Source organism: Lepidochelys kempii, chromosome 10, assembly GCF_965140265.1.
Source record: "Lepidochelys kempii isolate rLepKem1 chromosome 10, rLepKem1.hap2, whole genome shotgun sequence".
Taxonomy (NCBI): Eukaryota; Metazoa; Chordata; order Testudines; family Cheloniidae; genus Lepidochelys; species Lepidochelys kempii.
Genome location: NC_133265.1, coordinates 41,656,878 through 41,682,144, shown reverse-complemented (window position 1 = coordinate 41,682,144; position 25,267 = coordinate 41,656,878). Strand labels below are relative to the sequence as shown.

Here is a 25,267-nt window from a genome sequence, read left to right as displayed (position 1 = left end):
TTGCAGAATGAAGTTTGCTTTTTTTGCTATAGTGTTACACTGTTGACTCATACTTAGCTTATGGTCAACTATAAGCCCCAGATCTCTTTCTGCAGTACTACTTCCTAAGCAGTCATTTCTCATTTTGTGTGTGTGCAACTGATTGTTCCTTCCTAAGTGGAATACTTTTCATTTATCCTTATTGCACTGATTGAACTGTGATCCTTATTAATTTCAATTCTGTTTTGATACTTTCCAGCCAAGTCATGTTATAGATAAACCTCCAGCCCAGTCATGCACAAGCTTTCCAGAGAGACAGAGATCCGTGACAGAGCTAGCACAGGTAGAGTCAAACACTGTCATATGACAAGACACCACTTCTCTCTGGCAGGGAGAGACAGTTTATGGCAGGCTATGTGATATTAAGTTTTTCCTATGTTGATGATGTACCAGCTTGTTCAGTGAAACAGTAACTTGCAGACATCAAGACAGAAGCACACAAAGACCATACACTGAGAAAAGGGCAGGACCTTGTGTGTCTGCTGTTGAGTAGCCATGGACTTGGCTGCAGAACCTCAGATTTCACTCTAATTAACATTCAGGCCCTTATGGCTAGAAAGAAAAATATTAGATGCACTTAAACCAATCTAGTGTGCTGAGACAAATTCCAATTTTTACTTAACTGTGGGCTGGTGAATAAATTTAGAAACACATACTAACCTTGATCCAGAACTGCCACTGCTATCAATAGAAAGTTCAAAGAACAAGGTAGAGTGGCATGTATATAGTAACTACATTTTTTTATTTGTTCAGTACCTTATCACATTCAGTATCAGTAAGACAACATGGCACTATTATTCTTGTCCCTTGTTTCTGTGTCTTTCCCCTACACTTCCTTCCTAGCAACAGCTCCCAGTTCCCCGTGGGCTTCACGTCTACCCTTTTACCCTATTTCCACTACCCATGTGAAGGGCCGTGGAATAGTAAAACTTTCCTTAGAAGTCATTGGCTTTAGAGTTGATAGTTCAGTGACATTAATAGGGGCCTAGGAGTTCACCCCTCTCAAAGCTATTGATTTCCATAGACATCAATGCATGGGTTAGTGTCTGTTCATGTTTGGAAGGTTGTTTTTGCAACCGGGAACCCTAAACTTTTTTTAAACCCAGTGGAGATTTTGCATTAGGTGAATGGCAGATAGGCCTCAAATATATCACAGCCTAGATCTAGCACACAGGCTGTTTCTCACCTGTGTACTGGTCTGTTTGCAAACTATAGAATACTTCCATCAAAATGCTAAAGCCTAATGCTAATTTGTCAGCTGTAGTATCAGAGGGAGGAATGTGGCCACTGTCCACTCCTTAAGTTGACAGTTGGAGTGGGCCACTGATTCTCTCACAATGGCAATCTCAGTTAGAGACATTAATTCTGAAAGCAGAATGGGGTCTGCTCTGGAAGTTGCCTTGCTGTGGTAAATTAGAGGTTCACCAAGAACAGTAGATGTGCTGTAGACAGCTACACATGCCTGTGCAGCATGGGGTGGAGGCAAGCTGAGGGTCAGCTCTATTGCATGGCTGTGAACTCCAATGCATCAGACACACTCTCCTCTGACCATCTTCTCCCCCCCCCCCCAGCTCCTGCATGACACTCTTATGTTGGCTGCTTTGAGAGCCATCTAGTTACTAAATTGTCTAAACACAGACTAAACTTTTTAAGAATATATATATCATCCTAGTCTAATCACACACATCTCTGATATTTATAATACCTGCTCCAGGTCAAAGGTTTTTGGGAGCAGGGCAGTAGCAATTATTGAGACTTTTCTCATGACATACACAGTAGTTACACACTGCAGCCATTACTACAATTGCTAGAACTTTTAGATTGCTCTTACTTGATTATACCAGGTAATGTTCTCCCTTTTGGAAAAACAACTGCTTTTCTATGTCCACTGAGATTGTATCAAGCAGTCAAATAATCCTTTACTGGTTTGTGTGCTTTCAAGTCAGCTGTTAAGATACATGGGGGGAGGGAATAAACATGGGTAAATAGAAAAGGAGTACTTGTGGCACCTTAGAGACTAACCAATTTATTTGAGCATGAGCTTTCGTGAGCTACAGCTCACTTCATCAGATGTTTACCGTGGAAACTGCAGCAGACTTTATATACACACAGAAATCATGAAACAATACCTCCTCCCACCCCACTGTCCTGCTGGTAATAGCTTATCTAAAGTGATCATCAGGTGGGCCATTTCCAGCACAAATCCAGGTTTTCTCACCCTCCACCCCCCCCCCCACAAATTCACTCTCCTGCTGGTGCTAGCCCATCCAAAGTGACAACTCTTTACATAATCAAGTCGGGCTATTTCCTGCATAGATCAAGGTTTTCTCACATCCCCCCCACCCCCATACACACACAAACTCATGAAGGTCGCTATCTTAAAACAAAAAAACTTCAAATCCAGACTCCAGCGAGAAACTGCTGAATTGGAATTCATTTGCAAATTGGATACTATTAATTTAGGCTTAAATAGAGACTGGGAGTGGCTAAGTCATTATGCAAGGTAGCCTGTTTCCTCTTGCTTTTTCCTACCCCCCCCCCCCAGATGTTCTGGTTTAACTTGGATTTAAACCTGGAGAATGGTCAGTTTAGATGAGCTATTACCAGCAGGAGAGTGAGTTTGTGTGTGTATGGGGGTGGGGGGGATGTGAGAAAACCTTGATCTATGCAGGAAATAGCCCGACTTGATTATGTAAAGAGTTGTCACTTTGGATGGGCTAGCACCAGCAGGAGAGTGAATTTGTGTGGGGGGGTGGAGGGTGAGAAAACCTGGATTTGTGCTGGAAATGGCCCACCTGTTGATCACTTTAGATAAGCTATTACCAGCAGGACAGTGGGGTGGGAGGAGGTATTGTTTCATGATTTCTGTGTGTATATAAAGTCTGCTGCAGTTTCCACGGTAAACATCTGATGAAGTGAGCTGTAGCTCACGAAAGCTCATGCTCAAATAAATTGGTTAGTCTCTAAGGTGCCACAAGTACTCCTTTTCTTTTTGCGAATACAGACTAACACGGCTGTTCCTCTGAAACATGGGTAAATAGTTCAACATGTATATTCCCCCCTGCCCCCACCATTCCTCAGACGTTCTTGTCAACAGCTGGAAATGGCCCACCTTGATTATCACTACAAAAGGTTCACCTCCCCGCCCCTGCTCTCCTGCTGGTAATAGCTCATCTTAAGCGATCACTCTCCTTACAGCGTGTATGGTAACACCCATTGTTTCATGTTCTCTATGTATATAAATCTCCCCACTGTATTTTCCACTGAATGCATCCGATCAAGTGAGCTGTAGCTCACGAAAGCTTATGCTCAAATAAATTGGTTAGTCTCTAAGGTGCCACAAGTACTCTTTTTCTTTTTGCGAAGATTTAGTTGTGTGACAAAGTTCCTCCTCAGCCTTGGTGGGTCCTGGGCTTATTGGCAGATTTTCTCACCGCAGTTTGGCCACTTTCATGGCTCAAATCTGCCATTCACTCAAATCTGCCATTCATCACTGGCCAACATAGGGAAAGGAATAACAATCCCCACAGTCTCTGCTGATCCACCTAGTGGATCGGGGAACAGGCCAGACACCTTCCCCTCTAGTGGAACCCACAGTCCAGTTCAACTCCTCCGATATCAAGCAGGGAGTTAGAGGGATGGGGGGAACCCGGGCCCGCCCTCTACTTCAGGTTCCAGCCGAGGGCCCTGTAGATTGTAGCTGTCTACTGTGGCTCCTGTAACAGCTGTGTGACAGCTACAACTCCCTGGGCTACTTCCCTGTGGCCTCCTCCTAACACCTTCTTTATTCTCACCACAGGACCTCCCTCCTGATGTCTGATAATGCTCATACTTCTCAGTCTTCCAGTAGTATGCCTTCTCACTCTCCGCTTCTTGTTTCCAGCTCCTCGCACGCAGCACAAACTGAACTGAGCTCCTTTTTAAATCCAGGTGCCCTGATTAGCCTGCCTTAATTGATTCTAGCAGCTTCTTGATTGGCTGCAGGTGTTCTAATCAGCCTGTCTGCCTTAATTGTTTCCAGAAGGTTCCTGATTGTTCTGGAACCTTCCCTGCTCCCTTACCCAGGGAAAAGGGACCTACTTAACCTGGGGCTCATATTTTAAGAAGCACATGCACCAATTAATGAGATTTTTTTTTTTTTTTTAAAAAACACACTAAAAAATCAATCACTCTCCTGTAGCCATCTGGCCTGACCCTGTCACAGAATTAATTAAGCAATATACAGTTGAATTGTTTAGTTTGATGATTTAGGTGGATTGTCATGTGAAGTCTATAGGAAAATACGTGCAATGGTGAAAATCTGCTGATTAGTGTTATAAAATAAATATCCAAATTAAAGCACAAAAATTGCACAGGGTCTTCACTGAGCATGTGATGAAATCCTCCATAGGGAACTGTAATTGCACATAAACATTGAATGTACTGTAGTAGTTCTTTCATCCAGTCATCCTTTGCATGAACTTGATTGTTTTGTTGTAATATAACTTCATTTTGTGCATCATCTTGGTAATATGCACTAAAGAAACACAGATTAAAAATGTACTTGAAAAAAAAAACAAAAAAAAAAAACCTTCCCTGTTACCTTACCCAGGGAAAAGGGACCTACTTAGCCTGCTCTCCGGCCTAGGCTTTCCTTGCTTTTACCCCTGCTTTTGGCTTCCCCCCAACCGAGCCAGACACTCTCCCCCCTTTCTTTTCTTTTTGTTGTTGTTTTTTCTTTCTCCGCTGTTACTAGAGTGCTGGCCGGCTGTTAGCCCTGCCTGCCCTCGGACGCTGCTGCCGCTCCAGCTGAACCCCCCCTTCCCCCCCCGAGAGAGGGGGGACCTGCCGGCCCACTTCCCCGGAACAGGGGAGTGGAAGGACCTAGACCCAGCTGCTTGCTGTTTGTCTGCGGACCTGTCTCCGGCTGAGAGAATTTCTTATCATCCACTCTGGCATCCCTGGAATGCGAAAAAGAAAACCCGGAACAGATAAACAGCCGTCTACTGGAGGAACGCCGCCCGGGGAATCTACAAATCGCCGCAGAGGGGGCCCAAGACTGAGTAACTTTCGAACTGTGCTCTCGTGTGGGGGGAGGCCTTGACTGTGTTGTGACTGTGTTTGTAGGGACACAGGGGGTGTGGCACGGAGCTGCCCCCCGGTCCATCTGGCTCTGGACTTAGCTGCTCGCCCTGATTCCACCATGTGGGCCAGAAGCACCAGCCAACCAAACAGGACTCTCTGGACAAGCGTACAGTGGTTCATGTGCCCCCCACCCCAAACTGCCCATCCCACAGCCTGTCCCTTTTTACCTAACCCCAACTCCTGTTAACCACCTGCCACCGCCCCCCACTGGGGCATCGGCAATGGAGGGCACCGGGGTGACCTCCGCTGCTGCAATGCCCACCACCTCCCCAGACTCTAGGGGAGCCCCCCCAGCCGGCGGGAAAGGCCAGGGCAAGAACAAGGGGAAGGGCCCCGCTAAAACCACCAGGCCCTCCGTGGCAGGGGCCACCCCCACTGCTGCGGCCCCGCCACCGACCACAGCGTCCCTCCCTGCTGCCCCCTCCACCGGCTCTGTGGGTGTCCCTCCCTCACCCTCCAGGATGTATTCCTGGGCGGCAGCAGCCCCCCCATCTGCCGCCTCATCATCTCACCCGCCCACCACCTCCACCACCATCAACAGCGGCCGGGGCCCCTTCGCCACCATGACAAGTAAGCATGGTGTCTGATGCCTCCTGGTGCCCGCCTCGCCCCACGTGGAGACCTAAGTGCGGGCGTTGGCGAGGGTGGTGGGGCCCTCGGCCATTTTGGCGGCCTCCAAAATGTATGGGAAGGTCATCTTCTTCTTAGCATCAGAGGCTGCCACCAAGGAAGCGGTGGAGAAGGGCCTGGTGGTGGTGGGGTGTTTGTCCCCCTAGAGCCGCTGGAGGACCTGGGCATCCACCTGGTCCTGACCCCTGTCCCTCCTTTTCTTCCCAGTGCTGCCCTGTTAGCCGCCCTTTCCACCCTGGGGAAACCTGTTTCTGTCATCAGCCCTCTCCCGTTCGGCTGCAAGGACCCCACCCTCCGTCACATCTTTTCCTTCCACCAGCAAGTGCAGCTTCTACTGCCGTCGGCGGCGTGTGATGGAGAGGCGCTCGAGGGGTCCTTCCTAGTCCCCCACCAGGGGGCCCTTTACCGGGTGTATTTCTCCACGGGAGAAGCCCGGTGCTACCTCTGCCAGGAATCGGGGCATGTCCGGAGGGACTGTCCCTTAGCCCGGCAAGAAGGGGCACCTGTGATCCCTGAGACCCGGCAGGACATCGGCCCAGTCATTGCCGACGCCCCTGGCTGCCCGATACCCGAATTCGCCCCCCTCCTCTTCGGACCACCACTTCTCCCACTCAGGCCCAAGGAGCACTTCCCCTACAACGCCCAGATGAGCGGGAGAGCCCCGCCCTCGCTGCTGACAGTCTGGTGGAGCCTATAGAAGAGGGTGTGGCAGAGATACCACCAAGCATGGGAGAGATCCTGCCCCAGGAAGAATCCTCCCTCCCTTATGCAGCCCCACCGTACCCCCCCAAGTCCCTGAGCCATCGCCTTTACCCCCTGATACGACCCCTGCTAACCAGCCCCCAGATGATGCCATTGAGGGCTGGGCCCTAGTCCAGGAGAAGCGAGGCAAGCAGAAGGCTTGAGCTCCACCTCATCTACCCGAGGCGGAGGCCCCCCGAAAGACCAGGAAGGGGGGCACCAATGCCGAACCTTCCACTTTGCCCACGAGTGCATCCCATCCACCGGTGTCAGCCGGGAAAGACGTGGTAGGACCGGAAGGTAGTGTCTCCCCTCCACGGGAGACCCTCCCCTCCGAGACCCTCGAGGAAGCCCCTTCTGTTCTGACACTACCCGAAGCCCCTGTGAACCCCGAGGCAACCATCGTGGCGGGTGCCAGCAGGGAGAACCCTGGAGCGATGGAAAGTGTCCTCTCCTCCATGTTCAAAAAGATCGATGCCCTAGATCTGACCTCAATCGCCCAGGGGGAGGACGACCTTTTGCCAGCAAACCTCGATTTGGGCGACCTCACTCCACCCCTCTTTTCCCCATGCTCCCTCCCCCTAACTGCTGCTTCTGCTCCCACCTCTGAGGAGCCCCTGGACTTCTCCATCGACCCGGCCGCTGATGGCACCCTGCTGACAACCACCGAGCCTGCTCAGGTGACAGCCGGCACCATGCGGCCGGGACACGAGCCACCAGGGGCACTCCCCATTAGTGCGGAGCAATCGATTTTCTTCCCGGGCGGTGGCCCAACAGAAGATAATCCACTTCCTGATGCTGTGGCCGCTAAATCCACCATAGAGCCCGTGCCCGGTATCACTAAGAACTCCCTCCCCACCCCCTTAACCCTTGAGCCTGATGGGGAGGTGCCACCATCCAGCTGCTTGCCTTCCAAAACCCAGAACCTCGCCTCTGCCCCTGCCCCTGCCCCTATCCAGTCTACCTCCTATGATGTTATTGCCACCGCCGGGGCTGTCTCTTTCCCTTTTCCAACCGATGACCGCCAGGGAGCGGCCTTTGCGTTCTCCTGCCCTGACCCATTAGGGGCTGTTATTTTTCCTCCACCGCCCCCTATTGCCCCAGGGCTTGAGGTGGGCCTAGAAGCTCCAGGCCATCAGGCACCCCGTTGGGGGTCCGCACCCTGCTTGCCCGTTTTAGTGGGCCACAGGGCTGCACCAAGAGCCCAGCCGGGGAACAACCAGGAAACAGTAACCCCACCCCCCCATGAGCTGCGAGGAGCGCTGCGGAAGTTTTTAGAGGATGTCCGTGGCTCCCACAACAAGCTACAGCTTGCTCTCCAGCGATGGGTGGATTTTTTTCAAATCCTCCGGGCCACAAGGGCCCTCATGGGGGAAGGTAAAGGGACGGGGAAGTGAGATGCCGCGGCCTACTGGCGGGTCCGCATCTTCCGTGACCAATTACTCACCTACGGAATGGGTCAAGGACTGTTGCGCGGCCCGCTGGTGGATGCGAGCGTCCCTGCCAGTGAGGATCCCCCCCGGCCCTCCCCATGACACCTCTCACCATCGCAACTTTGAACACCCGGGGCTGTAGGATGGCTCTCCGCAGGTCCCAGGTGCTCTCCTTCCTTCAGGAGGGAGGGTACTCTGTGATTTTTCCTGCAGGAGACCCATATGGATCCGACCGCCGAAGACAGTTGGCGGCTGGAGTGGGGGGACAGGGTCTACTTTAGTCATTCCACGATTCGGCAGGCTGGAGTGGTGACCCTGTTCTCCGCCGACCTACGGCCCGAGGTGCTAGGGGTCGCCGAGGCCGTGCAGGGTCGCCTGTTGCATCTCCGGGTCCGTATAGAGGTGCTCGTGGTTCATCTCATTAACGTCTATGCCCCGACATCGGGCCCGGAGCGGCTGCAATTCTATCAGCAGGCGTCCGCCTTCCTCGTCACCTTAGATTCTCACGAGTGCCTGGTCCTGGGAGGGGATTTTAATACCACCCTCGAGGAGCGAGACCGCTCGGGGACCGAGCAGTGCCTGGCCGCTGCGGACGCCCTCCGGGAGACAGTTGAACATCACTCCCTAGTGAACATCTGGCGTGACCACCATCCGGATGACACTTCCACATTCACCTTTGTCCGGGTGGAAGCACATCGGTCGAGCCACTCCCAGTTGGACCGCATTTATTTATGACGCTTCCATCTCTTACGAGCCCACTCCTCCAGCATTCGGCTGGCCCCATTTTCTGACCATCACCTAGCCACCATGACAGCTTCCCTCTGTGCGGAGAGGCCGGGGCCAGCCTATTGGCATTTTAACAACAGCCTGTTGGAGGATGAGGGCTTTGTGACGTCCTTCCGGGAATTCTGGCTGGCCGGGCGAGGGCAACAGCGTGCCTTTCCCTCGGCGCGGCGATGGTGGGACATGGGGAAGGTGCGCGCCCGGCTTTTCTGCCGTGACTACACCGGGGGCACCAGCTGACGGAGAAATGCAGTGATAGAGCAGTTGGAACGGGAGGTCTTAGAGCTGAAGAGGCATCTGGCCGCCAGCCCCGAAGACCCGCTCCTCTGCGGAGCGTGCCGGGAGAAGCACGGGAGAAGCCCTCAAGGACCATCGGGCCCGGGGCGCCTTTGTTCGATCCCGCATCCGCCTCCTTCGGGAGATGGACCGCGGCTCCCGCTTCTTCTATGCCCTGGAGAAAACGAGGGGGGCCAAGAAACACGTCACCTGCCTCCTGGCAGAAGACGGCACCTCCCTCATGGAACTGGCGGAAATGTGTGGGAGGGCCCGAACCTTCTACACAAGTCTTTTCTCCCCGGATCTGACCGACCCTAGCGCTTGCAGAGTGCTTTGGGAGGAGTTCCCTACGGTCAGCACAAGCGACCGAGACCGTCTAGAGATGCCTCTTGCTCTGGCCGAGTTCTTGGATGCCCTCCGTCGTATGCCCACTAATAAGTCTCCAGGTATGGACGGGCTGACCATGGAGTTCTACCACGTGTTTTGGGACGTCCTCGGCCCAGACCTAGTCACCATCTGGGCCGAGTCTCTGCAGAGCGGGGTCCTCCCACTTTCGTGCAGGCGAGCTGTGCTCGCCTTATTGCCAAAGATTGGGGACCTCCGCGATTTACGAAATTGGCGTCCCGTCTCGCTCCTCAGCACAGACTACAAAATCATAGCGAAAGCAATCTCGCTGCGGGTAGGGTCTGTGCTGGCGGACGTGATCCACCCAGACCAGACCTACACCGTCCCGGACCGCAGTATCTTTAATAACCTATTTCTGGTTCGGGACCTTTTGGAACTTGGGCATAGAGACTGTCTGTCGTTCGCCCTCCTGTCCCTAGATCAGGAGAAGGCATTCGATAGGGTGGACCACAGGTACTTCCTGAGCACTCTGCAGGCGTTTGGCTTTGGACCCCAGTTTGTGGGTTTTCTCCGGGTGCTGTATGCTTCCGCAGACTGTCTGGTTAAGCTCAACTGGACCCTGACCGAACCGGTCAGCTTCGGGCGAGGAATACGGCGGGGTACCCCCTCTCGGGCCAGCTGTACGCTCTGGCAATCAAGCCCTTCCTCTGTCTCCTCTGCAGGAAGTTGACAGGTTTGGTGCTGCGGGAGCCGGAGCTGCGGCTGGTCCTGTCGGCGTACGCTGATGACGTGCTCCTCGTAATCCAGGACCCCGGCGACTTGGCGCGGGTGGAGGCTTGCCAGGCCATCTATTCGGCAGCCTCCTCCGCCCAGGTCAACTGGGTCAAGAGCTCTGGCTTGGTGGTAGGAGACTGGCAGCAGGCGAGCTCCCTCCCACCCGCGCTTCAGACCATCTGGTGGAGCGCAGGTCCGCTGCTCTACCTCGGCGTTTACCTTTCTGCCACGCATCCTTCTCCGTCGGAAAACTGGGAAAATTTAGAGGGCGTGGTGATAGAGCAGCTCCGGAAATGGACGGGACTACTCCGATGTCTCTCCCTCCGAGGGAGAGCGCTGGTGCTTAATCAACTAGTCCTGTCCATGCTCTGGTACAGGCTCAACAGCCTGGTCCCAGCCCCGGGTTTCCTGACCAACCTCCGGACATCGATTCTGGGGTGCTTTTGGTCAGGAACGCACTGGGCCCCTGTAGGGGTTCTTCATCTACCCCTGAAGGAAGGAGGACAGGGCCTGAAGTGTCTACACACTCAGGTCCATGTCTTCCGCCTCCAGGCCCTACAAAGGCTCTTCTATGGTGCAGGCAGTTCGGCGTGGAGCACACTGGTGCACGCCATCCTGCGCTGCATCCAAGGGCTCCGATATGACTGGCAGCTATTTATCTCCGTCCGGGAGGTCTTCCGCGAGACCTCTCCGGGCTGCCGGTCTTCTACCAGGACCTCCTCCGGACTTGGAAACTGTTTTTAATGACCAGGTCCGTGGCAGCCACCGAGGGGATAGATCTCCTCGCGGAGCCCCTGCTACACAACCCCCAGCTCCGTGTGCAGGTGGCAAAGTCCTGCTCTGTGCGCCAGAGCTTGATCCTGTCAGAAGTCACGAGAGTCGGAGACCCCCCTGGACTACGACTGGGGAGACTGGCTGGATCCCCTGACGCTCGCTCGGCGCATGGGGCTCTCCAGACCTCGCACCCCCCGGCGCATACTTCAGGAGGTGAAGGCCGCTTTGCCGCCTGCTGCTCGAGCTTACCTCGACCGGGTCCTGCTCGAGGGCACGCCCCGCCCACCCTCTACCCCAGGCCCGCCGGACCTTTTAATTGGACCCCTGCCCCGCAGACCCAATCGACCCCCCTCACCCCTTCGCTGCGAGCCGGCTGCATGAACTGCAGCCGGTACGCTTCCAAACCGCACCAAGGAAACATCTATACATGCTCGCATTCCACACCCTTCATGCCCTCACCCTAGTGTCCCACCCCGACACAAAGTGGCGAGACCTTCTGCCACCATTGGAGGGTGAGCAGCCCCAGTGGGCCAGCCTATATTCCACCTTGGTTCCGAGGCCCGTCGGGGACATCAGTTGGCGGCTCCTTCATGGAGCTGTGAGCATGGGCACGTACTTGGCACGGTTCACCCCCGTCCCAGATACTTGTCCCTTTTGTGGTGTGAGGGAAACCCTGGAGCATGTATATTTGGAGTGCGCCAGGCTGCAGCCCCTGTTCCAGCTCCTCCCAAATCTCCTATTACGTTTTTGGTTGCATTTTTCCCCTCACCTTTTTATTTATGCACTCTCCATCCGTGGCCTCACAAAGTCGCGGGATCCCATAGTTAACCTCCTCCTGGCCCTGGCTAAAATGGCCATCTATAAAACCAGAGAGAGGAGGTTGGCCGATGGAGTTTCCTGTGACTGTGGGGCCGTTTTCCGATCTTCGGTCCGTTCACGTATCCAGGCGGAGTTCCTCTGGGCGGCGTCCACTGACTCCCTTGATGCTTTTGAGGAGCGGTGAGCGCTGTCCGAGGTTCTCTGCTCAGTGCCCCCGTCCTGGTCCCTTTGTCTGACCCTTTGATTGGGGGAGAGAGTAAGGGACCCCAGCCCCAGCCATTGCTGCTGCAGACACCACCACCTTAGAGGAGTCCTTTCACACATGGGTGCACGTGCCCCCACCCCCCCGGATTGTCTACCCCACAGCCTGCCCCTCTTGTTGGGTGCTTTCAGAGGAGGAAATAGTTGGTGACACTCGGGCGTGGTGTCAGGTAACTTGAGGGGGTGGAAGACCACGAGAGTCGATGAAGCCCCCTCACTCTGGGCCACCAGGTAACTTGGAAGGGTAGAAGACAACGAGAGTCGAGGAAGCCCCCGGCTCTGGGCCCAGGCAAGCTTGAACACTTCCCTCCCCTGAAGCTAATGAGAAAACAATTGTGATTGGTTGCTGAGTTACACATTGCATATGCTGCTGTTTTTACTTTGTAAGTGTGTTATGCAAATAAAAAAATTACCCTCCTATAAAAAAAAAAAACACTCTCCTGTAGCCATCTTGCCCGACCCTGTCACAGTTGTTTTTTTAAACCCCTTGAAATGAAGCAGTTCCTTCTTTAAAAGTTATAGTCCAATGATGGGAGGATCTTATTGTACTGCTATGCAAGAGCAAATCTGGTTTCTTATTTTCCTCATCTTTGGTCTTGAGAGTAGAGGATTCAGAGAACAATGGCACAAGTAGCAGCATCTCCTACTAGCTGATCTGTGGAGAGGTCACTGTAAGAGACTTCAGAGAATCATAGAAATGTCAGGCTGGAAGGGACCATGAGGAGTTGTCTTAGTCCATGTGGCTGTAAGTGACAGGACCAAGTCTACAACACCATTCCTGAGTGGTGTTGCTCTAACTGGTTCTTAAAAAACTCCACTGATGGGGATTCCACAATTGCCTTTGGAAGCCTATTCCAGAACTTAACTACCCTTATAGTTAGATAGCTTTTCCTAATATCTAACCTAAATCTCAGATTTAGTAATGGGCAGATTAAGCCCATTACTTCTTGTTGTACCTTCAGTGGACATGGAGAACAGTTGATTACCATCCTCTTCATAACAGCCCTTAACATATCTGAAGATTTATCAGGTCTCTATTCGGTCATCTTTTCTCAAGACTAACCCATGCCAAGTTTTTTTTAACCTTAGCACATAGGTCAGGTTTTCTAAACCTTTTATTTTTGTAATTCTCCTTTTGACTCACTCTGGCTTGTTCACATCTTTCTTAAAGTCTGGTGCCCAAAACTGAACACACTACTCCAACTGAGACCTTACAAATGCCAGACAGCGCAGAACAATTACTTCTTGTGTCTCACGTACTAGACTGCTCTTAATACAACTTGGAATATTAACCTTCTTCACAACTGCATCATATTGACAACTCATCTAATTTCTGAACTACTGGAATGCCCAGTTACTTTTCAGCAATACTACCACCTAGCCAGTTATTCCCCCTTTTGTAGTTGTGCATTTGATTTTTCCTTTCCGAGTGTAGTATTTTGCACTTGTCTTTAATTTAATCTTGTCAATTTCGGACCAGTTCTCCAATTTGTCGAGGTTGTTTTGAATTCTAATCCTGTCCTCCAAGGTGCTTGCAACTCCTCCCAGCTTGGTGTCACCTACAGATTTCATTAGTATATTCTCCATTCCATTATCCAAGTAACTGAATCGTACTGACAGACTCCAGAAGGACCCCACTAGATACATCCTCCTCGTTTGAACACAAACATTGATAACCGTTATTTGAATATGGTCTTTCAACTAGTTATGTAGCCACCTTATAGTAATTTCATCTAGACCAATGGTTCTCAAACTTATTTGACCGGGCTTTCCTTCTGTGTGTCTGTAGTCATGTACACACCCCATCCCAAGTATATATACCTTCACCCAGCTCTGAAGGCAGTGCCACACCAGAAGCAGCACAGAAACAAGGGTGGCAATGTGAAAAGTGATATTTGTCAATATCACTTTTCACAGCAAACTTAGCACCCCATTACCACCCTTACTTCTGCACTGCTGCTGCCACCCCGCTGCCTCCAGGTGAGGGGTTGAGGTGGGGGCAGGGGAAGAAAAGCCCGAGCCCAGGTGGTGGGGCTCTGGCTGTCCCTTTATCCCCACTTCCTGCGTATGCATGTCCTCTGCACAAGCTCCAGCCACTCAAGGTCGACAAAGTACACAGCTTGCGCCTCCCGTGGAAGGCCTGCCCCATAGTTTGAGAACCGCTGATCTAGACTACATTTCCCTAGTTTGCTTATGAAAATGCCATGTGGGCCTGGGTCTAAAAAGCCTTACTAAAATCAAGGTGTCATATCTACTGCTTCCCCCCATCCACTATGCCAGTAACCATGTCAAAGAAGGAAATTAGGTTTGTTTGGCATGACTGGTTCTTGACAAATCCATGTTGGCTATTACTTATAACCCTGTTATCCTTTAGGTGCATGCAAACAGTTTGTTTAGTAATTTGTTCCAGTGCCTTTACAGATATCAGAGTTGGGCTGACTGGTCTAATTCCCCAGGTCCCTTTTGTTCCCCTTTTTAAAGATTGCTTCACCTAGTTCTGTAAGTACATTAGGGTAAATATTTAACCTGTTTTTTCCCCTATTTTAGCTCATAATCCTTCCCCCTTGTTATTACTATTAATTGTGTTAAGCATCTGGTCACAATCTTTTCAGTGGAGACTGAAGCAAAATAGGCATTAAACACTTGAGCTTCCTTGATATCATCTGTTATTAGCTGTCCTTCCCTATTAAGTAGTAGATCTGCACTTTCCTTTGGCTCTTGCTCCTAATATATTTATAGAACCTCATATTACCTTTTATGTCTCTTTTGAGTGTAACTCATTTTGTGCCTTAGACTTTTTGATTTAGTCCCTACATACTTGTGCTGTTCTTTTGTATTCATCCTTAGCAATTCATCCATAGTTCCACATTTTGTAAGATTCCTCTTTGATCATCAGGAGCTCTTTAATGACCTGACAGAGTCATAAAGGCCTCTTATTCTTCTTTGCATCAGGATACATTGCTTTTGTGCTTTTAATATCTCTTTGGGAAACAGCCAGCTCTCCTGAACTCCTTTTTCCCTTTAGATTTGCCTCCTTTTTCCCTTTAGATTTGCTTCCTATGGGACCTTACCTACCAGGTCTGAGTTTATTCAAGTCTGCTTTTTTGAAGTCTCTGCCTTTTTATTTTTCTATCTTCTCTCCTTCCTTTCTTAGATTACATTATTATATCATTTCATGATCACTTTCACCCAAGTTGCCTCCTACCTTCAGATTTGCAACCAATTCCCCCGTTAGTCACAATCAAGTATAAAATGGCTGCCTCCCTCACCTTCTGAAACAAGTCATCCCCAGTACATTCCAAGAACTTACTGGACATTTTGTGTTTTGCAGTATTACTGGTCAAACAGCTGTTGGGGTAAAATCCCCCTTGGCTAGCAACTCTTGGGTTTTGGCTATTTCTGTATTTGTTCTAGAAATGCCTCATCCACCACCTTCCACCCTTTTATCTTCACCCACAGGCTTTCAAGTTGTCTGCCTCTTACCTCCATCTGGAACTCAGAACAAGCGTATACGTTCCTGGTGTATAAATAATACAACACAACCTTTTTTTTCCCCCTGCCTGTCCTTTCTTCATTAGAGAGGATGCTGGCAGTGACCCTGGTATTTAGGTTGCATAATATTCTCCATTATAAAAGATGCTTGCAAAACTCTAGCACCTGTATTGTTTGCAGCAGGCACTTACAGTTTAGAAAGCTCTGGTGTCAGAAGTGTCTTTTCTTTGCCCCAGGAAAATCTGTTCCCATTTGGTTGAGATGTAAATGGTCAAATTGCCATTTCCCCCACAGTGACTTGCGTTCCTCAGGAAATTTTGTCAGCATCCCAAAATAATTGAACATGAACGTTTTAAAACAGCTACTGCCAAAATAGTAAGAGCATAGGGAATCCTGGGAGCTGCCTCCTCCATACCGCTCCCTAGACCTGACACATGGCCTCACACTCCCCTCTGGCATCACCACATGGGACAGGAGCCCCCACCTCCTGCTGGAGGGAGGTGGGCCAGTGCCCTCCAATGCAGCACATAGTGCCAGTTGCTGATTCTTTCCCTTCTGGACCCTTCCAGGAATAGCAGTCGCCTTCTGCTGCCAGCTGTGTAATACTATTGCTGTTATATGATTTTTTTGTTTGGCATTATTATTATTATTGTAAATTGTGCTAGGCTTTTTTAAAAGAAAAGTTACCTTAAAAAAAAAAGCTGTTGAGATATTATTTAGGCTGCAGAGTCAAGCACTCAAAGGCTAGGAAATGCCAGATTTATGGCTTGCCAGGCAGCCTTCATCTTACACCCTTGTACACATGTACTGAATCATGTAATTAGACTTTTTTTCCCCCCATACAATCTAGAATCCATAGACTCCTTGTGGAGTCAATACTCTGTGTCAAGCAAGCAAGTTTTCAGAGAGTTTGAAGTACCTGTGATCAAGTGCTAGCTTTGAAAACATTAATTAAAAATGGTTTTCAGAAAAAACCCAAAGACGGGAGCTATATTTCTGGACCTGACAGCAGCAGATGACATGGTCTGGCACAGTGGTTATCAACCAGGGGTACACGTTCCCCCTGGGGTACACAGCAGTTTTCCAAGGGGTGAATTTAGATATTTGCCTAGTTTTACAACAGGCTACAGAAAAAGCAACGGTGAAGTCGGTACAAACTAAAATTTTATACAGACAATGACTTGTTTATACTGCTCTATATACCATACACTGAAATGTAAGTACAATATTTATATGGTAAAAATGAGTAAATAAACAATTTTTTCAGTCATAGGGTTCTGTGACACTTCTATATTTTTATGTCTGATTTTGTAAGCAAGTAATTTTTAAGTGAGTTGTAACTTAGGGGTACACAAGACAAATCAGACTCCTGAAAAGGGTACGGTAGTCTGGAAAGGTTGAGAGCCACTAATCTTAGTCAAATTATCAAGAGCACTGCCAGCATGGATAATCAACATCACTGACCTCTGCAACAGATGTTTCCGAATGCACATGGGAGATAGAGTTATCACATGGAAAAGACAAACCAATGGTCCTACCTCAAGGCTGTGTGCTGGCACCAACGCTTTTCAAACTGTACATGAATGACATTCCACTCACCCAGTACTGTGTGCTCCTGTATGCAGATGAAGGCATTTGCTTAGGCATCCAAGCAAGATCATTCCCAGAACTCGAAGATGCCCTAAATGCTGACTTAAGATGGCAAGATAGTAGTCGGTGGCATTTACAACTCAGTGTGAGCAGAACAGTTTTGAGTGTATTCCATGTTTACAACACCAGAGCAGGCCAGGAACTAAATATCTTTCTCAGTGGACCTCACCTGAAACATGAATCCCACTCACTCTACTTCAAAGTAAACCTAGATAGATGTCTCACATATCTTAAACCCCTGAGGAAAACTGCTGCTAAGGTAAGGATGCATAACAGCCTTCTAAGCAAATTGGCTGGCACTTTATAGAGAGCAAACGCTTAAACTCTGATCATCCATCTTAGCCCTCTCTTCCTCTGCAGCAGAATGCTGCGCTCCACTCTGGCTCCATTCATCTCAGATCAAATTGGCTGGCACACAACTACACTCAACCCTGTGCATCATAACTGGGATGATTTGACCCACATCAGTACTGTGGCTCCCTGTGTTAAGCAACATCACTCCTCCAGACATCTGTTATGAGGATGCTGCAGCCAGAATGATTGAGAAGATCAGGGAAAACCTGAGCCTATCAGTATACACCAACCTCTTTGACCATCCAGGAGTGCACTAGTCATGGAGGCACCTGTTTGTGGGCCCACTTACCCTGCCCAGATTTCTCTGCAACATCGAGGTAGTGTGAAGAATGGTCTGCAACTGATATCAGAAACCAGTCTCTTATAACGGACCCTACCAAGCTGCTCACAGGCACTTCTGAATCGATTTCGAAGGGGCAAGGGTCAACGTGCAGCCAGCCTTCATAGCTAGGTCTAGCGCAAGGATCCCCACATGCAACTAGGGCCAAAGACAGACTATGTCACACCTCACTGATGACTACTCTCTGACCAGATTTGATAGTGGTCTGAAGGCTGTGCACTTTGCTGATGAGGCTGCCACAAATTGGCCTGGCAAGCTCTGCAACAGATAAGAATAGAATCCTTGCCTCATTCAGTGTACAGGATGGACATACAGGTGGCGGAAATAAGGTTGCAACTGTAAAACTGGCATTTCCTAATTTCTGAGTTCCTGACTTAGGGAAAAGAGATTGGAAAGAGGTCAGAGAAAGACTAGCCATGAAGGAAAAGGGTGCAAATATCTCTTCTTGTGTGCAGAGGTCAAACATACATTAAATGCTATTGTTTGGAAAATACTTTAAAACAGTGACTCCATCTGAAATAGGCTAGTCTTTAGATGTTAGACCATAGCAAGCAAAAACAGTAGATTTGTCTTTTTTAACGTGTTAGCAATTAACATAAAAGAAAGATCTGACCTAGTTGGACTGTTATACTTGTAATGAACAGGTGCCATGGACCCAGCTGAGGGGTCCCGTTCTCTGCACCTGCAAGCTCTGTTTTAGACCATGTTCTTGTCGTCTAATAAACCTTCTGTTTTACTGGCTGGCTGAGAGTCCCGTCTGACTGCGAAGTTGGGGGGCAGGACCCTCTGGCTTCCCCAGGAGCCCCGCCTGAGCGGACTCGCTGGGGGAAGCGCATGGAGGGGCAGAGGATGCTGAATGCTCCGAGGTCAGACCCAGGAAGGTGGAAGCTGTGTGAGCTGTGTGTCCTGAAGACAGGCTGCTCACAGAAAAGCGACTGCCCCAGAGTCCTGACTGGCTTCATGGGGAGCAGTTCCAGAGCATCGCCCAGGGACTCCGTGACAGGGAGGTTTAGATTGGATATTAGGAAAAACTTTTTCACTAAGAGGGTGGTGAAACACTGGAATGCGTTACCTAGGGAGGTGGTAGAATCTCCTTCCTTAGAGGTTTTTAAGGTCAGGCTTGACAAAGCCCTAGCTGGGATGATTTAACTGGGAATTGGTCCTGCTTCGAGCAGGGGGTTGGACTAGATGACCTTCTGGGGTCCCTTCCAACCCTGATATTCTATGATTCTATGTAGATTTTTAGCGTGCATGTGTAGTAAAACAAGCATTTCTGTGGACTCATGAACGCTACTTTAAAAAACATACTCAATTGCACTGACAATGCACCTTAAATAAAATCACCTTTGCCTTTGCTTTTGCAGTCTGTGCTGAAATCATCAACATTTGAGCTCCCCCTTGCATATCAACATTCCGTGTGGACTGCTGAAGAATTAGGACCTTTTATTCGCCTATGTCTCATGGATCAGAATTTCCCAGCATTTGTGGAAGAAGTGGAGAAGGAGTTGAAAAAACTGACAGAAGGTTGAGGAAATGTTAATTCTGTATTTCAGGTAATAACAAGTAGAGTGGATACAAATTTGAGAAAATCTGATTTTTTTTGGTCAGTGTTTTATTTTTAAAAACAGGTGAATCCACTTTTTATACATCATTGCACTTGAACAAATACACAGAACACAAGTTCATGCATCTACAGTTATGCACGGCATGAGAACCCTGTAAGGTCTAATTCTACAATCAATCTTTAAATCAACATGAGAAATTACAGTGTCAAACTGAAGAGTATTACTAGTTGCATAGAATATCACCATGCTGTAACATTTCAACGTCATTTAAAACAAAAAAGTAAATTATAAAAGTTGCCTGAATTGAATGTACAAGAATATGTTGAACACATCAGTGCAAAAGGATTTGAGAATTTACATGATTTAACAAACAAACAAAAAAAAATCACTTAAAAAGCCATCATATATATTTATAAACTGAAGTTTGTACTACAGTTCATCACCACCTGTTGGACTGTTCCAGCTTTTAAAGTCTTTGATTATAGGACACCCAAATCTTTCTATATAGGTTAAGCCCTTAAAATAATTTCAATTTATATTACTCCTCTTTAAGTACCAGAACAGTATAATTCTCTCATCTCTCAGACATACAATATAAGGAATGAATATCAGCAATTTAAAAATGAAACACTTACTGTATTTTGGTTTTCCTCTTCCCCAAAAATATAAATATATACGGTATATATTTTTAGGTTTTGCTGTACTTTACAAAAAGTTATCACTAGATGGCAGCAGTGCATTTTAGAGCTTTGCCAATTTAAGAGCTACATTAAGAAAGTAAAAAATGGCGCATGCATGATTTGACCTTACTTCTAATGTTTATATACCATAAAGGAAAAAAGCAACATTCACAGCACATCAAGCCCAAAATAGTTTACACCTTCTACACTGAAGCATTGTTAAAATGTGTCTGGATACGTCATCCTTACAGGACAGGCTAAATAAGGCATGCTTTTATAGATAGTCATATTGTTGCTCACTTGAAAGGAAAAATCAAATAGAACTGGAGTTCTAGAACCAAGAGTTCCAACCATTAATTTAGCAGGTTATATTGCCATCAGTCTCTCAGAAACTTAAAGCTCTGTGGGAAAAAAAGAATTGAGAACAAAAGGTATTAGTCAATGATTAATGCCACCCTGATTACAGTATGCCATAATGCACATCATAAAACTGCTGTCAGATTTGCTATTAAGATAAAGGCTGGTCTATTTTTGATTCAACCTAAAAACATCAGTTTCATACCATATCCTAGAACTGCTTACACCTAGCAAGCAAATTCACTTTTATGGTATAAAATCTGCAGAAATTATCCTTCAGGGTGGGTGGGTGTGCTTGTGTTAAGATTTACTTTGCTGCTGAAGCCATAAGTGCTGCACAGGTAAGAATCATGTTAGAATTTGACTAGAGTTCTGTGAATATGCACTAACTACTGTGCCTAACCTATTATGGCAGGGATCTTTTATAAAAATTCTTGGGTAGTGTATCCTTTTCAGCAGTGTATGGAAGAGTTCAGTAGAAATGATGCTTTATTCAAAGCATCATGCTCAAATAAATTGGTTAGTCTCTAAGGTGCCACAAGTACTCCTTTTCTTTATTCAAAACAGTTTCAGATAGCTTTGCAATTCACTGAAATACCTACACATGGCTTGTTCGATCAGTATTTTTTGATTATTCTTTACATTTTTAGTTACACCTTACTGAAAGAATAGAAGTGCTTAAATAGTAAGAATATTTTTTAAACATCTAAAGTCATACTTACATTACACGCATTATTTTTAATTTGTGTTTCTCTGGCGTAAGTTTTTATCTTTGTGATTGTTTGTAGAGTTGCTTTTCCTTTAGAGAGAAAAAAGTCACATCAAAATTGTTGAAAATGTAACAGCAGCGTGGTTAAGAGACAAGTCACTCACAGTATGCAGTGTTGTAGCCATGGTGGTCCCAGAACATTACAAAGACAAGATGGGTGAAGTAATACCTTTTATTGGACCAGTTTCTGTTGGTGAGAGAGACAAGCTTTCGAGCTTATACAGAGCACACAAGCTTGTCCCTCACCAACAGAAGTTGGTCTAATAAAAGATATTACCTCACCCACCATGTCTCTCTAAGTCATTCAAGGTAAGGGCCAGGAGAGCTCTTCTGTCTTGAATAATCTTGTGAATATTTGCTTCCACTGACACTTGCTTTTGCAGGAAGGTTCTTGCAAATATAATCTCCCTCATCCAAATGGTCATGAATAAGCAAGAAAAAGCGTTGGGGGCACAAATACCAGTGAAAATCAGCAGGTTTTATTAGTAAGGATATTTGCAAATATTTTTCCTGTATTTGTCAAGCTGTGTGACTAAGCCCTTCATACCTCTCGCATCCACTTGAATTTGTATAGCTTTTCCTGGCCTGGGAAGGAACACTAAAGTAGATGGCCTTAACCCACAGGCTCTTTGGGGCAGGAAGTATTTTCTTATTTGCTTAAATACCATCTAGCACAATACTCCAATCCCCATCAGAAACTGAGTACTACAATACAAATAGTAATTGCTATCATACCTAAATCTAGGTTTCATGCACTACAAAATCCCGTAAGCCATCAAGCTCTTCAACTAAGCAATTTTAGGCTACAAATTTAGTAATAGTGACTGAACTAGATAAAACTATCTTAAGAAATTCAGATAAAAGTACTTACATTGGCCCAGCTGGTTCGTCGTCTGCAGCAAGAGTTCCATTGTGATCCAATGAAAGACAAAGGAAGGAAAGAGTGCAGTCAGGTTCTATATTAAACTCTAGCTCGACAGTGAACAGCAAATTGATCTATTATGCATTAAAGGCCATTCCACTTGGTAGTGCAAAGGTTCATGAAGTTATTTTTCTGGATTCAAGTTTTAAATGGCAAGTATGTTGTTTCAATGGTTTGAGTTAACACTTTGAATGCTCGTCATGAAGAACTGCAACTGTAGCGGACAGATTGTTGCAATATGGTCATACTCATCTTGTCCCCAAGTTCCAGTGGTTCAATCTTATAAATTAGATGAGAAGACAAACCAACATTTCAGTTGTAAAATCCTGCTGTTTGTTTTCTTGCATTAACTTTGTTTTTAAATACACATTCGTCAACTCTTGATGGACAAGTAGCAGTATATACGCAAAAGGTATATACCATCTCTTCTCCCCCAAGGATTATACAACCTATTTCATATTCCATTTTTCCAGATTCACATTGAACCAGTTTTGGGGGAGGTAGAAGCAGCAATATTTTAATGTGACGTTATAAACAAGTGCAGTCCCTTGCATAGCAGCAAGCACTGTGCATGTGTGTATCAGGACAAGACTCATGTAAAATACCAGGAAAAGTTAAATGGTGTTGCAACTCCCCTAGAGACAACAGACTTCAGCTACAGCAGACTGACAGCTCTGATCTGCCTGTGTCTCTTGGCAAAAACACCAGAAAAAAGTTATATATCATTTAGAAATTGGAAAAAAATCAAATAATTTGTGATGTTTCAACATATGCTTTCATTAACATTTTATTCTTTAGGATTTATAAATGCCTTATTTTGCCCTCAGGCTGCACTATAGAGAATAGTAATTGGGTACACAGTGTCATAAAAATTAATCCACAAAGTTGTGTTACTGCTCCTTGTAGAACTACTGTTGGGGAGCAATTGCTAATCCATTGTTTTAAGCATCTCAACTTTTTTTTTTTTTTTTAAAAGGTTTGATGATTTTTTTCACTGACTCCTTTAAGAAACTCTCAGCAGGATTCCACAAGGGGGCTTAGTGCACATGAAGCAGTTATGGAAATTACAGTCTTAACAGTGTAGGCATCTGCATGAGCACACACTAGGAGTAATGTCTGTCAAAAATAGGACATTACTCCACCTGTACCTTCAAGGCAACGGATAGGCAAAGCCACTGCCAGCACAAACAGTGACTGGAACAAAAAAATATTTCAAAAAAATAAAGAACTAACCACAAACCAACAGCTTTGCAACCAAAGTAACACACTAGCGATACACCAGTGTCCACAGAAGTCCATCACTAGCAACAATACACTATCAAGACACGGTACAGAGAAAACTAGGACTAGTAAGGACAACCAGACATCAATGTGCTGTATATACAGTGGATCTATACAGAGACACATCCAGGAACTGAAACACAAAGCACAGTAGAATAAAACTAAGTCCTGCCTCCACAAACATCTTCAATTCCTAAAAGATTTCAAAACAGATGATGCTACATACTCTACAAACTAAACTACACACTATTTGGGAACCTTTTAATGGAATCGGACAGACATCAGTGAGTCCTTAGGTTTTGTTTTTTGTAAGGATTAGTATTGGTTAGTAATGCCATATGAAAGCAGACATTCTACTTCAAGACTGTCATCTCAGCCTTCTACCAATATAATGAACATCTCTGGGAGTTTTGTTAGACTTCAGAAACATAAAACTATACTAATAGGATGCAAGCCATCTCTTGTTATGGTAACCATTCTGTGATCTTAACTAAAATACATATAGCATGGATGCAGATTCCAGATGAATAGTTTTGTTAGTCTAACATTTTTCTGACTTACAAAGGCTACCAGTGGGTCTTGTCCTAGCAAAGATCTAATAACTATAGGAGCTGTGCCTGTAAGAATAGTTACAGTTAAGCATAAATTTGGAGACTGATAGCTTCCTCCCACCACCCATCTAAATTCTATAGGTTCAATATAAAACAAAATGAAAGAAAATGCCTTTGTATGTCACTAGCTTCTTGGTCAGCCATTTAACTGCTACAAAATCTTCCCCAGTACAGTACAATACAGTACAGACAAAAGACCAAAACCCTAATGAAAAAATCGCCCCGGGGGGGACAGAACTACAGAAAAATAAGTACAAAATTAAGAGTAAATCAAGATTAAAAACAGCAAACTGAAATCCAAATTAGTTGTGAACGTGAATGAAGAAACTTTAAGAAAAGTGTTAACATTATGAACTGTGCATCGTATAGACTGAAGCGGAGATTAACAAACTCCAAAGCATGCAGATCTCTCACTTACCACCATTTTTTTAAGGGTATGATGCAATTGAGGGGGGAAAAAAAAGAAGTCATAGTAACCGATAAATATCAATATAACCCAAATCCCTCATGCCAGATGGCCTGCTCTAGTAACTGACTGTCTCTAACTCACTAGTATTTGAAACCAATAGTCAGAGAAGATGTGAACATGTCTCTTCATTCCATTCAAATGTGTGCAGATGATCAGTACTGTGCTAGGCTCTTGAAATACTGTGGCTCAGTCTTCAGTTGTACAAGCTAACTGCACTACACCCCTCACTCTTTAGGAATTTGCTTTTTAATCTGGAGGATCGGCAGATTCTGTGAATCATTGTTTATATAATGCAAGATTAACAACAAACCTTGCTTGTAGGTAAAGTGATTATCTGCTTAACATTGCCCTGAAATAGTGTATTCCGAAACTGAAAAGTTTACAACCTCTAGTATCTATACTTAACTAGCCCTCCTTCACATTGCAGTGTACATGGCTAACAGTGTTTGGGGTCATTTGTAGTATGCAGGATGAGTAGAGAAACTAATACCATTCAGCTCTAATTTCCTTGCTTGTCACTGTCAACATTAATTTAATTCTAATTCTACTTTTTTCATTTAATTTCTCATATTACCCAGTTATTGTGTGTGTTTAAGGGAAGTATGTTAACGGCACAGAATTTGGGTCCTTTGGAACAATCACACTATACCACCATTTTTTGTCCTGGATTAATACTTTGTGTGGCCCGTTATGATGCTACTGTAACATGGACATCATAAATTTAACATTTCTGATGTGCTCAGTATCTAGTTTCCTAGTAGGAATAACTTTTTTTTTT

At 46.6% G+C, this 25,267-nt stretch overlaps 2 protein-coding genes across 2 annotated transcripts in view; one reads left to right on the top strand and one right to left on the bottom strand.

The window, feature by feature from the left end:
* REC114 (REC114 meiotic recombination protein) overlaps positions 1-19,403 on the top strand; it is a 155,088-nt gene extending 135,685 nt beyond the window's left edge. Inside the window, exons 6-7 of the mRNA XM_073361537.1 lie at positions 244-322; positions 19,200-19,403. Of these exons, the coding sequence (XP_073217638.1) occupies positions 244-322; positions 19,200-19,364 (244 nt within the window). The 3' untranslated portion in view covers positions 19,365-19,403. The remainder of the gene's footprint in view (positions 1-243; positions 323-19,199) is intronic.
* Positions 19,404-19,411: 8 nt separating this feature from the next.
* The window catches only part of NPTN (neuroplastin), a 103,002-nt gene continuing 97,146 nt past the window's right edge, over positions 19,412-25,267 (bottom strand). The window contains exons 6-8 of the mRNA XM_073363092.1: positions 22,078-22,099; positions 21,160-21,236; positions 19,412-20,481 (exon numbers count right to left, since the gene is read on the bottom strand). Of these exons, the coding sequence (XP_073219193.1) occupies positions 21,176-21,236; positions 22,078-22,099 (83 nt within the window). The 3' untranslated portion in view covers positions 19,412-20,481; positions 21,160-21,175. The remainder of the gene's footprint in view (positions 20,482-21,159; positions 21,237-22,077; positions 22,100-25,267) is intronic.